The following is a 12,924-nucleotide window of genomic DNA, read 5'->3' on the forward strand; positions in this document are numbered from 1 at the left end:
GTATTGGGGTGTTGCACATGGTAGATCCAACTCAGAGTGCCCTTTTGAAAATTCCCTGGAAGCTTTATAGGTAGTCTGTGGATCCTGGCATTCCCAGTTCAGCATCCTCAGGTGATTCCTTCCCTCTGAAGGCCTTATTTTTCTAGCGTGTGTGTGCGTGTGCGTGTGTGTGTATGTGTGAGCGTGCACGTGCACATGCACACATGCACTTTAGCTATTTGGTTTCTTTTAAAAAATAGCTATTTAATATTTAATAATCTTTTTTTTTTTTTTTTTTAAAGTGACAGACTCTTTTAATAGTAGTATGACTTAATGGACATATAGAGGTAAAGTTTTATTTTAAAGGAGCTTTTACATTCTGGCCTGGGATGATCAGGAACAGCAGTCAGTCAGGAAGGGTATAGCTAGCAAAACCTATTCACACTTCGGAAAGCTTGACAAGGTAGAGGAATGCTTGGCGGCAGTACATGTGTCTAGAATACACAAATCCCTAGCATTTCAAATAAACCTTTAAAAACACCTGTCGACTGGTTTTGCCAATGCAGGTAATTACTAAGGCCATTCAATAAGATAATACTTGACTGTCTTGTTATTAGACACACTCTTCAAAGCTTACTAGTAGTCGGGTTTCTGGGTTCTTAGTTAATGTAGAGATACGACATTCAGATTGAATATTTACAAAGTAATCTCACTACAATCACAAAACTTTGGAGGCTAGAGAGATGGCTCAGCAGATAGGAGAACTGCTGCACTTCCAGAGGACCAGAGCTCAGTTCCCAGCACCCACCTTGGGCAGTTTTCCACCGCCCACAATGCCAGCTTCAGGGCATCTGATGTTGCTGCCCTCTGAGGCTGAGATCTCACATGTGCGTGTGCATGCACACACACCAATAAAAATAAAAGTCTAAAAAAAATTAAGACTTTTAGAAATTTGCTTTTTTCTAGTTTTACAGAGGTGTGTCTGGTAGTGGGTTCTGCATCAGCCTTATTTTGGAAGAAGGTTTTCCTCTGGGGTATGTCATGTAAATAACTGATCACATCAGACTATTCTGAACCCCGCTGTTGATAGTTATAATGTAGAGTTTAATGCTTTAGTTTTTTAGTTCTGTTTAGTATTTTTTTCCTTTAGTGCTTTAGTTTTGATGATATTCTTGTTTTGAAATTCAGATTTCTTCTTCAGGCAAGAAAGGGGCTTCTCTAAGATATCATGAGCTGCTGCAGCAGGTCACATCAGCTTCCAGGCTGCTCTGAACACCTTATATTCTTAATGTGGGTCAGTGGTCATGTGACCTCCCCCCTCCCCCCGAGAAGGCCTGGGGCCTTTTATGGCTGTATTAGAAACTCTTAGAATAATTTCTGGACATTTACTAGTCATGTGTGAGGAAGGACAGAGAAGCAGAATCCTAGAGGACCCAGTCTGTGTTTCCTTAGTGGAGAGAGGAAGGGACCCTTAACAGCTACTAGAGAGAACACATTTTCCACAAGCCCCACACCTCCAAAAAAGCTCAACCCTCAAGAGTGACTGGTAGTTCTTTCAAGCTCACAGGTATACTGCTATTAGTTAATATTAGGTAGGTTAAATCACCCAGAGAAACAGTTCTCATTGTTTGCTATATGTCTTCCATTCCTTTGTATGACATGGCATGAGTCTGTGCTGAAGTTACCAGGATTTTTTTTTTAATTGAGGAAGTTGTAGTTTTGAAGATCATTACAGCTAAAAAGAGTAAATGCTCATGAACAAAATATTTTCTGTTTCTAAATCAGCGCAAAGTCCTGGGCAATCAGATGATGTCGGAAAAGAAAAACAAGTCCCCTACTCCAGAGGCTGTGGCCATGGGTGAACGGAAGAGAGTCAGCAAAGAAAATATGAGCTTGGTAAGAACACATTCTTTCCCTGTCCTTTTGTGGAAAGGAGGAGGCTAGCAGGCTGGCGCTTGTTCTGTTATGAGTCTCTGGCTCAGTCAGTGGTGCTTAGGGCCTTTTCTGTTGGCTTTCACCAAATCATTTGATATGTTTTTTTTCTTTTTTCTCCTTCCTTCCTTCCTTCCTTCCTTCCTTCCTTCCTTCCTTTCTTTCTTTGTTTCTTTCGAGACAAGGTTTCTCTGTAGCTTTGTGCCTGTCCTAGAACTAGCTCTTGTAGACCAGGCTGACCTCGAACTCACAGAGATCCGCCTGCCGGGATTAAAGGTGTATGCCACCACTGCCCAGCCATTTGATATGTTTTGAGTTCAAGAAAGATATAGCATGTGTATTATTAATGTGTGTTTTGATGCTATGATAAGCACTGACCAAAACTCAGGAAACAAAGGGTTTATTTATTTAGCTTACAGTGTACAGTCCATGATGGAGGGATGTCATTGCAGGAATGCAAGAGGCCATGGATACTGGCTTGTCCCCATGGCTCTCTAAGCTTCTCTCTCTCTCTCTCTCTTTCTTCTTTTTTATGTAGAACCTAGGACTATCTGCTCAGGGAGACATCCCCACAGTGCCTGTAACCTTCTACATCAATCATTAATCAAGAAAATGCGCCTAGGCTATTTTATTAAGCTAAGAATAGCCAGTTAAGATTAGCGAGGTATACTTACGTCTCTGTAAAGAGGCCCTGATATTTGATCATTTAAGCCACTGTACAGTTTTCTCATTACAGTTCTTTTCTGGCTCTCCAACTGTCACAATGACACCAACAAGATTGAAATGGTCTGAGGGGAAGAAAGAGGGGAGAAAAGGTAATTGTTGTGGTTGTCCTCTGCTCTTACTGAAAGCATTCTTGTCTGTTTTCTGTCAGCAGCGTTTCTTGTTTGGAATGGCCAAGGTGCTGTAACTGTAGTCAGAGGGAATTTGGATGGTTGTTCTACTTAGCACTGCCCTTAGGTACTGAGGGACTGTTTCAAATACAGACCTACTGGACAGACAGGTCCCACACATCAATATATGTTAAACCGGGTGGGATAAGTCCAAATGCTGTGTGAGGCTGAGAACGGCCATGCTGAGAGTCCGCTCAAGTCACCTTGCTCTTATGTGCAGACTTTAGACCTGGTCACCAAAGTTTTTCTTTTCTTTCTTTCTTTAAGACAGGGTTTCTTTGTATTTCCTTGGCTGTCCTGGAACTCACTCTGTAGACCAGGCTGGCCTTGAATTCAGAGATCCGCCTGCCTCTGCCTCCCAAGTGCTGGGATTAAAGGTATGCGCTACCACTGCCCAGCTTTTCTTCCTTTTCTGAGACATGATTTCTTTCTTTCTTTTTTTAAAAACTTTATTGATTTTTATTGTGCTCTACATTTTTCTCTGCTCCCCTCCCTGCTTCTCCTCTCCCCTTCAACCCTCTCCCAAGGTCCCCATGCTCCCAATTTACTCAGGAGATCTGAGACATGATTTCTTTTAGGTTTTCCAGGTTGGTCTTAAGCTTATGATCTTCTTCTGCCCTCTGAGTAGCTGGGATTTTAGGCATTATATAGGATTTTATAGCACCACATCTGGCTTGTTTTTGGCTAATTGAATTAAGTTCTCCACTCTTCTCTCTTGCATTTTGCATCTTTAGCTCCTTGATCTGCTTTCACAGCTCATTCCCAAAAAAGCATCTTTAGGTCTGAACTCTCTAGTCTCCTCACTTGCAATTCAGGGCCTGTCTGCCATGTATCTCTCTTATAGGACAATGTATACAATCCTAGCTGTTCTTGATACTGATGCTGAAATCACCTCCAGAAGAAGATAGTGCAGTGTCTTCTGTTTAGCAAAGCACTTCTTATTCTGGCCACTGTTGACACTTTGGGTCATAATTCCTTGTGTGGAGCTGCCTTGTGCACTGGTGATATCTAGCAGCTTTGATTCAGCAGATGCTACTAGCATCCTGCCCTCAGTTATAACTGAAAACTCCTCCAGTTATTACCAGGGTCCCTTTGGGATATGGGGCAACATTATCCCACATGAAAACACATGATAGAGCCCCCACTCTTCAAGGGGCATTATTTTTAGTAGTCAAATTCTTTAAAGGCCAGCTGAACCTTCCCTCCCTGTCCTCTTTGAGGCCTTGTCTGGCTAACTGAGCCGTTGAACTCTTATCAGCACTTCTAAAGTATGGGCACTGACTATGATTTATGGTATTTACTTCATCTGTATTGTCATATCTCTGCATCTGGTCTGAGGAGGCAAGGGTCAGACTTAAGGATCTATAATATCAGTTAAAGTACCTGCCTAGAATATACAGTGCCCTGGGTTCAGCCCTAGTCCTGCGAACACATGTGCAAGCACACCCGACTGCCCTCAGTCCTTTTGCTCTTCTCTTTGTGTCAGTAGTGTCAGTGGCTTGCTGCTCTTGGTTGTAGTAAACATTCTCTGGTGAGCAGGGCAGTGCTGGTAATAGTACAAGCTCCATGTTCACTTAGACTTGGGTCAGCTCTCCATGTTAGTGTTTGATAGCTTTCTATCCTGGGACAGGTTAGCTTCTGTGGGCTGCAGGTTCTGCATCTGTGAAATGACAGTGTACTACCTTCTCCATATAGGCAGCTGTTAGGATAGACGAGATGTACACAATGTACACAGGAACTGGGGGCAACAGCCGTCATCATAGGTGCCCCTACTGAGTGATGACTGCTGCTGTCACTAAGAAGACGTAACAAACTGGGGTTAGACCAAGCAGACTCGATGATGTTTACTTGGTGGAGGGTCACATTCTCACATATTTAATCCTAAATGTAGAGAAAATTCTAAGTGTAGATTCTGTAGCTTTTAGATGGGGTATTTTTAAAAAAATGAATGTTTTAATTAATGTCTAATCCTCTTATTTCTGTTTTAACCTAGGATTCCTCTGAAGGGTCAGCTAGAGTTCCCCTGTTGTCCACAGTGAAGTTCTCTTCAGTGGGACAGGTGTTACTTTTGTTCCCAGTGAAGCTTGCAGCTTGCTCCCTGCATTTTGAATTGTGAAAGCCAATCAAACCATGACCGACTGATACCTCTAACCCACTCACTGGATGTCTCTGAAGCTGTGCCTCTGAGAGAATGCTCTGTTCTCTGTGTTTGTTTTTAATATGAGGAAGCCACTCGACACCTACCAGCTTACACAGTGCAGTAGGTGGGCAGCTATGCTTAATCAGTGTGCTGGGGTCGGTTCTGTTTCTTCTTCTTAAGAATGGGAAATTTTATGTTTAATAGCTAGTAATATGTTTTAAAAGCACTGTCAGTCATAGTGGACTGTTATATATTAACTGGTATTTGGGACTTTTCTCTGTGTTGTTAGTAGTGAGGAAGTGACTGTTTATTTACTTGTTTTAAAAGCCATCATTTAGATTCACAGCCTACATGGATTTTAAGTTAAATGCCTTTGACCCCTTTTCATTTTGAGCTTGAGAAATCTCTGTATCTTATTATGTTCAAAGAATTTACAGCTTTCCTAGACATTCTATTATTTCTTATGTCTAATTTAGGGGATTTGACCTGGCAATGAAAAAGAATTCAATACAGTATATTTTAACAGATTTCAGCTACTGAACTGTACCCCCATGCCTCACTGTCTTCCCCTCAGTGATCTGAGAATGGTTGTGTGGTTGTTAACTTGCTTTCTGCATTAGTATCCTCTCACCTGAATATCTCTGGTTCCACTGACACCTCTGTGGCAGACTCCTGGGGCTTGAGAAGAGCCACGAACTGATCCATAGAGCTTGCTGCAATCTGCATGTGGTAGAGACTCTGAAGTCATGCCATGAGGGACTGGTTGGCCTTGGTAGGATCCTGTCACACATTCCTAGGTATCAAATACGCCACTCAACTGTCTCCTGAGAGCAACTTGGAACCAGGAAAGACATACATAGCAGTCTCTGCAGGGCCCATATGGAATAGAAGAGCCCCCACAGGAGCAGTTGTGGTGTTCCCCCAGTCATCTAGAACAGTTGCTCTCTGCCCCTCTGTCAGGATGGGCACAGGAGCCACTGCCCAGTGAGCATCAGGTGGAAGGTGATGTTGAGGTACAGGCTGACTCTGCAGAACTGTACAACCATCCTCACCCCACTGTGGGGATCCAGGTACACAGCAAAATACGGTTTGCCAACTTAGTGATAGACAATTGAAAATGCTGTGTTACTGTTGAAATGAGAGCCACCTTCAGGGTAGCAGAGGCTGACTTCGTGTCTGTCTGTCAGCCTCTTCCATCCTATTCTGTTTATTCTGTTGCTGTAGTAGCAATGGTAAAGGGAAATGTGGTAATTGGCTTTCCTGCTGGATAGTTTGGGAACAGTGGAGGTGTTTAAGTTTCTTTCTCGAAACGAGTTTAGGTCATCCTTAAAGATTTCATTAACAAGTTCATTTGTCTAGGTTTCTGTTTGACTCTTTTTGTTGTTACTAAGAAAAGGTTTATTTTTTTTTTTAAATAAATTTCTTGTGTTAGGTATATAGTGAGGTCAAACAGAAATCCTTTTGTATTACCGAATCAAAGAAGCTCTTCCCAGCATGAAGCTTCCTTGAAGTGTGTTCCACCGTGCTGTGCTGTGGCACTGGGCGGAGAGCCGAGCAGTGCCTTGGTGCCTGCAGGAGTTTGGCTCTGTTAGAGAGCGAGCAGGACCGAGGAGTCGAGTGTGAGTGATTGGGGTGGTCTGGGTGAGGTGGTGAGAGGGTTTACCCCATGCACATGCTTTTCAATTGCTGGCCTCTTGGGCAGCTACCATGTGTATTTGGGAATGTGTATTTTATTTATTTATTGGCTTAGTTATTCTCTTGCTTTAAGGGTATTATAGGTCATTTTTCTTCTTCTGAAGCTGTGATCCAGTGCAGAATAAACTTGAGGAATAGCATAGACTCCTGTGTCTTGTACTATGTGGCTGTTCTAATCCTGTGGTGTCTTCTGGGAACCTCAGATAAAAGCTCCATCATTGCTCCGGAAGATTGCTATTGCCCTTCTGACGGGGCGTACACTTGCTGTTTTTGAGCCAGTATTTAACTAAGGTTTTTAACATATATCTTTTGTTGTTGTTGTTGTTTGTTTGTTTTTTGTTTTTTGTTTTTGTTCTTTAGGCAGGGTTTCTCTATGTAGCCTTGACTGTCCTAGAACTCGCTCTCTAGACCAGGCTGGCCTTGACCTCAGAGTTCTCCTGCCTCTGCCGGGGATTAAAGAAAGGCACGTGCCACTACTGCCCAGCTAACCTAACCTGTGTCTTAAAAGATGTTTGTTGTGTTTACTTTTTATTGTTGGAGCAATCTCTTTGGAAGTACTTTTCCTTTCTTTTTGGGGTTAATTTTACCACAGGCTTTGATGTTGTGTCAACATAGGCTAGTATATTTGACAGAGGGCCACAAGAATGAAGAGATAGATCATGTTGGATTTGGATCTGCACTGGGTGAATGAGTGGAGGCTGAGCCTTTACCTAATCTTTCACAGAAGTGTATTTTCTCACTGAGATCAATAATCAGGTTTGAACCTCCCCTTCCCCAACTCATACCCACTGTGAAGGAAACGAGAATTGGGAGACATTGATTGTACCAAGCTCCAGACGTTATAGAGGCATGACTGTTGAGTTCTGAGGGAAGCCACAGTTGACCCTCCACACAGAACGTGCTTCACTTGGAAGGTCCTCCTAGAGCAGTCAGGATTGCTGAAGAAGCACCCATGGCAGACTCATTGTCAAAAGCAGGCTTTACTAACAGCTAATGCTGAGAGCAGTGTGCAGTTGATGGAGGTGAGCTAATAAGGAGATGGAGGATAAATAGCCTGAGTGCTTGTGTCACCATGGAAACTGGAGTACATGAGGCCATAGCCCAAGCTAAAGAACCTCTGACATGCGTGGACCAGTGGGCTGTAGAGAAGGCATTCTCTCACCCAGGGCCTTTCAGCAAGGCTTGCCTGTGCTTGCCATGCGCTCGCTCACTTGACCCCCAAAAGGTTTCTTAAGAGAAGGTTGCACCTGTTTGTTACTTTTGGTTATTTTGCATATATATATGTAATTATAAAGAAACAGCCAAATATATTGTTTTTATATCTATGTAATATTCTGAAATTAAATTTCTGTTTCCTATCTGTGTGTTCTGACTGGTCTCTTGGCTGACATTACTTTGAAGAGAGGTGGCTTCTTATTCTATGGGACATGAAACCTCTGCAAAGTGCTCTTCTTTGGTGTGTTTCCTGGGGTGGGGGAGGGTTCAGGAGGAGTGGGTCCTTAGTGATGGAGATTTGACTAGATGAGGTGGCACACACCTCTAATCCTGGTATTTGGGAGGCAGAGGCCAGAGATTGTGAGCTGAGGCCAGTCTGGATTACATAAGCAAGGTCATTTAAACATAAAACAAAGTTGAGGCTAGGCATGGTGGCACCCACCTTTAATCCCAGCACTTGGGAAACAGAGGCAGGTGGATCTATGTGAGTCTGAGGCTAGCCTGGTCCTGGAGGACAGCCAGGGCTACATAATAGACCCTGTCTCAAAAACCAGACCAAACCAAAAACAACAAAACTTTGAGCTCTAGGGTAGGTGGCCTGTTCCTTGAGGAGAACAAGTTTTCTAAATTACTGTCACAATATTCCATATTGTGGGGAACAGTAGCTTTGAACTGTATGTCCCAACAGATTCCGCTTTACAAGGTACACCCATCTTCCTTTTAAAATGTCTAGAAATAGATAGTTTTTACTCTTTGTGCTTGTTTTTAAGGAGTGGTTAACTCAGGCAAACCAAATCTGTGAGTAAAAGAGGGAAAGGAAACCATCATGGCCAGCGTGCTGAAAAGAGCTAGTTCAGACCAACTCGGAAGACATCGGTGCACACACTGACCCAGCTGGGGCTCTCTGGACTTGACGGCTATGGCAGTTACAGACTTCAGTTTGTACTCGAGACAGTCGCAGTCACCGTGCTTGACTAATATCTATGGCAGTGCCTGGGGGTAGAAATAGCCTGAAATAAAGTGTGATATGAAACGACACGCATTGTTTGTTGACAAGAATACATTCTGAAAAATGCATTATTACACAATCTTGCTGTTGTGTGACATCATAGAGTGTACTTACATATGTGGCCTCAGGAGATACAGTAAACAGGATGTGAGGATGCCCTACAGAAAGTTTTTTTTTTCTATAAATAGAGGAGTCCTCCCTAAAATAATGATAAAAAGTATAGCATAGTAAGTGGTAAAGCAGTAATGTGGCTGTTTACTGCCAGGAACCAGTGTGTATTGTTCATAATTGTATGGGGCGCACTTGTAGCAGGTGGCAGGGTCAGTCATTTTCCATAAGCACCATCGCAGATATGTAGCACACCGCTCTGTTGATGACAGTGGGGGTTCCAGCTCTGTGATACTCTTAGGACCACACTTGCATACAGTTTCTTGTTCATGTCACCCACGGCATGTGACTGCATGTATTACAGTGTCTAGAAGGGGGTCATAAATATAGGTGCTTGGATGTAAGCATCAGAAGAGCAGAGCCGGGGAGAGGGCTCAGTGGGTGAGAGCGCTGGCTGTACGCACATGAGGAACTGAGTTCAGATCCCTGCACCTACATAAAGTCAGTGTCCACTGGGCGGCTGCAGTCACAGTGCTGAGGCAGGGTGGACAAATGGTGAGGTCCAGGCTCAGTGAGAGCCCCTCCTCAAGGGCACAGAGTGGAGCGTTAGAGCAGGATGCCCGACGACATCCTCTAGCTCTGCATGTGCACAGATGTGGGCACCTTCTGACTCGTGCACACACATGCACACACATGCAGCATACACAGGGAAGATGAGTCCAGACAGGAAGCTTCAGCCCTGCCAGATGGCATCACTGAGGACAGAAAGCAAGAGAAAAGCAGGGGCCATTTCTTCATTCCTCATAGGCTTTTGGAGTGCTTCACACCTATGTGTGCTGTGTGTGTGTGTGTGATGTGACCCGACCCATGGGTGACTGGGAAACTCCACTGACTCCACTGTGCAAATATCGTGTCACCCCCCCCCAAAAAAATAGGTTCTCTGTATAACTTTGGAACTCACTCTGTAGACCAGTCTGGCCTTGAACTCACAGAGGTCCACCCGCCTTTGCCTCCTGAGCTCCTGAGTGCTGGGATTGAAGGCGCATGTGCTACCATCGCCTGGCTTTTTTTTTTTTTAGATCTATTCAGTGCTTTCTGGCAGTGACGACCTCTCTACAAGAACATGCCTCTCACAAAGGATCTCCTTCATCCCTCTCCAGAGGAGGAAAAGAGGAAACACAAGTAAAAGCACCTGGTGCAGAGCCCCAATTCCTACTTTATGGATGTGAAGTGCCCAGGATGCTATAGAATCACCACAGCCTTTAGCCATGCACAGACGGTAGTCTTGTGTGTCGGTGCTCCCCTGTCCTCTGTCAGCCTACAGGCGGGAAAGCAAGACTGGCAGAAGGATGCTCCTTCAGGAGGAAGCAGCACTGAAAAGCACCGGATTCGAGATGAGTGGGAACCATCCCAATAAACACATTTAGGATAAAAAAAAAAAAAAAGATCTATTCAGTTTCACCCCTACATTGTGCTGTGCCCGTGAGCAGTGGCTGCTGTGGGGGAATGTCAACTTGAAAGTAAACGCCACCGCTCTATAAAGGGGTCCAGCACGAATGGAAAGAGGACTGCTTCATAGAATGTATAGTGGAAACTGGCCTTATGTATTATGTTTGAACTTATAGGTTGTTTAGGACCAGAATAAACTATTTTATATTAATGTCAAAATAATTGAGAGGCTGGAGAGACGGCTTATTAGTTAAGAGCATTGACTGCTCTTCTGGAGGACACCGATTTGAGCCCCAGCACCCACAATGGCAGTTCACAACTGTCTGTAACTCCAGTCCCAGGTGCTCTGATGTCCTCTCTGGCTTCCACAGGCACCAGGCAGGCCCATGGTGCACAAACATGCATGCAAGAGAAGCACCCTCCACTTAAAGTGCATTGAGAAATGACTGGAGGGGCTGGCGAGATGGCTCAGAGGTTAAGAACACTGGCTGTTCTTCTAGATCAGTCCTGAGTTCAATTCCCAGCAACCACATGGTGGCACACAGCCATCTACAAGGATATCTGGTGCCAACACTGTATACACAATAAATAAGTTTAAAAAAAAAAGAAATGGATGGATAAACATGAGAAACAGTCAGTCTGCATTTGTGACAGAAACATGGGAAGTTAGCTCCTAAGTTGGTGAGGGTTGCCATGGATGCGGAGGTGCAGGGGAATCAGGACAGGCCAGTCTTCACAGTTGCTGGAGATGGGTGGAAGGGAATGGAGCAGGCCCTCAGCACAAGAAGTGGTAGGGGTGGGGCTAGCATGCAGGGGTGCAGAGCAGCAGAAGCCAGCTGAAGCACTTCCTGAAACATGGTTGGGTGAAGCTCCAGGAGTTCCTGGCCTAGGATGTCTGAAGCTCCAAACAGTCATTTTTAACCAGTTCCCAGATGAACAGATTGTTCCAGGGACCACACTTAGAGGTGTGGATGTAGGGGAAGCAGTACCTGGGTACTTTTGTGTCCAGTGGCGGGGTCTACTAAAGGCTACCAAGGGAGAGGAGGATCATGGGGAAGAAGGCAAGTGTGGGCAGGGTGACATGGGGACAGCAGAGGAAGAGCAGCTATGAGCGGGTGTCCTGTGCAGTAAGCACAGTGGGCACAGAGTGGGGGTGGGCAGGGCCCGGACTGAGCTGCTCTCCAACTATGAGGGATGCTAATCAGTTGGAGACCCTGCTAGTCCTCAGTTCTGAGGGGAGGAATAGCACCTTTTTTTTAAAAAAAAATCTGAGCACCCACTGCACCTCAGGCATTTGATATCCCGTGTCACAGGGGAGGTGCTACCTTGGGAGCTAGAGAACTGTCCCGTGTCCCCCCCCCCCCCCCCCCCGCAGACCTGTAGTGCAGTCAACCCTGGGCTTACAGGTAGTATTATGGCCCTGCTTCCTTCGTCCATCTCAAAATGTCTAGTCAGTAGAAACAACTGTTAGATGTTTTAACTTTTCCCCCATACTGAGTCTTCAAGATCTAGCGTACATTTGCACAGGCATTATATCTCAATTCAGAAAGCCCACATTTAATTTCCAGCGGTCACTCAATAAGCTACATGTTGCCTCGGGATAAAGTTGTCTTGTGTGTCTGTAATCACCGTTTTAGCCACAAGATGGCGGAAGTGACCTTTTACTCAATGCATTAGGCAGTAAGCGGTGGAAAGGGGGGAGACGCCCCTTAAATCTTCTTGTCTTTGGCTTATTTTAGACAGAAGTGACGTGGGTTAAAAAGATCCCAGAGCATTAAAAAATTAGTCTAGAGCAGATGAGCTGTCATTCCAGGATCCACATGGCGGAGGGAGTGAGCCAGCTCCCACAAGTTGTCCTCTGGTCACATCAGTGTTGTGAGTGTGCATGTGCACGTGTGCACGCGCGCACACACACACACACACACACACACACACACACACACACACACAGAGAGAGAGAGAGAGAGAGAGAGAGAGAGAGAGAGAGAGAGAGAGAACTTTAGTCTAGGAATAAAACACCTGTTTCTTCCTGTCTTACAGGCTAATATTCTCGCAGAAGACATTTTACTAAAAGGCAAAAAATTAAATGTGCAAATTTAAAGCTTACGTATTAAGATGTAATAGTGGAAAACAGAAGAGGAATTGTTTTAGGGGAGCAGAGGGACCAGATGAGGTCACCAATGGGGAGGGTGAACACAAAAAAGAACAGCAATGAAGCGTCGCTGGCCAAGGCTCCCCTTGCGTTTCCATTCTGTATCGATAATGAGGAAACAGCCTGGAGAAGCAAAGTTCTCTCCTGTCTGAGGAGTCCAGTCCAGCAGTGGGGGCTGGAAGCCCGGCCTCGGTGTCTCTTGAGAAGTGGCAGCAGTTACAGCCAGCTCAGCATAGACTCAAACTTCTGAGCCTGGGCGCTTGACTCTTGCTAAGCTGGTTCGAGACTGAAGACTTACCTATTGCTGCTGGGCCCAGAGGAGGCCCTCAGAAAAGGAACTGCCTGGGTGGGA

General features: G+C 44.9%; 1 protein-coding gene and 1 pseudogene across 2 annotated transcripts in view; both read left to right on the forward strand.

The window, feature by feature from the left end:
• Arhgap19 (Rho GTPase activating protein 19) overlaps positions 1-7,997 on the forward strand; it is a 46,381-nt gene extending 38,384 nt beyond the window's left edge. For both annotated transcript variants that reach the window (XM_041662133.1, XM_041662134.1), the window contains 3 exons: positions 1,765-1,875; positions 2,648-2,726; positions 4,798-7,997. In XM_041662133.1, the coding sequence (XP_041518067.1) occupies positions 1,765-1,875; positions 2,648-2,726; positions 4,798-4,808 (201 nt within the window). In that variant the 3' untranslated portion in view covers positions 4,809-7,997. The remainder of the gene's footprint in view (positions 1-1,764; positions 1,876-2,647; positions 2,727-4,797) is intronic.
• A 2,097-nt stretch (positions 7,998-10,094) lies between these two features.
• On the forward strand, positions 10,095-10,348 carry LOC121454547 (annotated as a pseudogene).
• The last annotated feature ends 2,576 nt before the right edge of the window (positions 10,349-12,924 follow it).

This window comes from Microtus oregoni, unplaced genomic scaffold, assembly GCF_018167655.1.
Source record: "Microtus oregoni isolate MIOR12 unplaced genomic scaffold, Mior012 000012F_ref0000307, whole genome shotgun sequence".
Lineage (NCBI taxonomy): Eukaryota > Metazoa > Chordata > Mammalia > Rodentia > Cricetidae > Microtus > Microtus oregoni.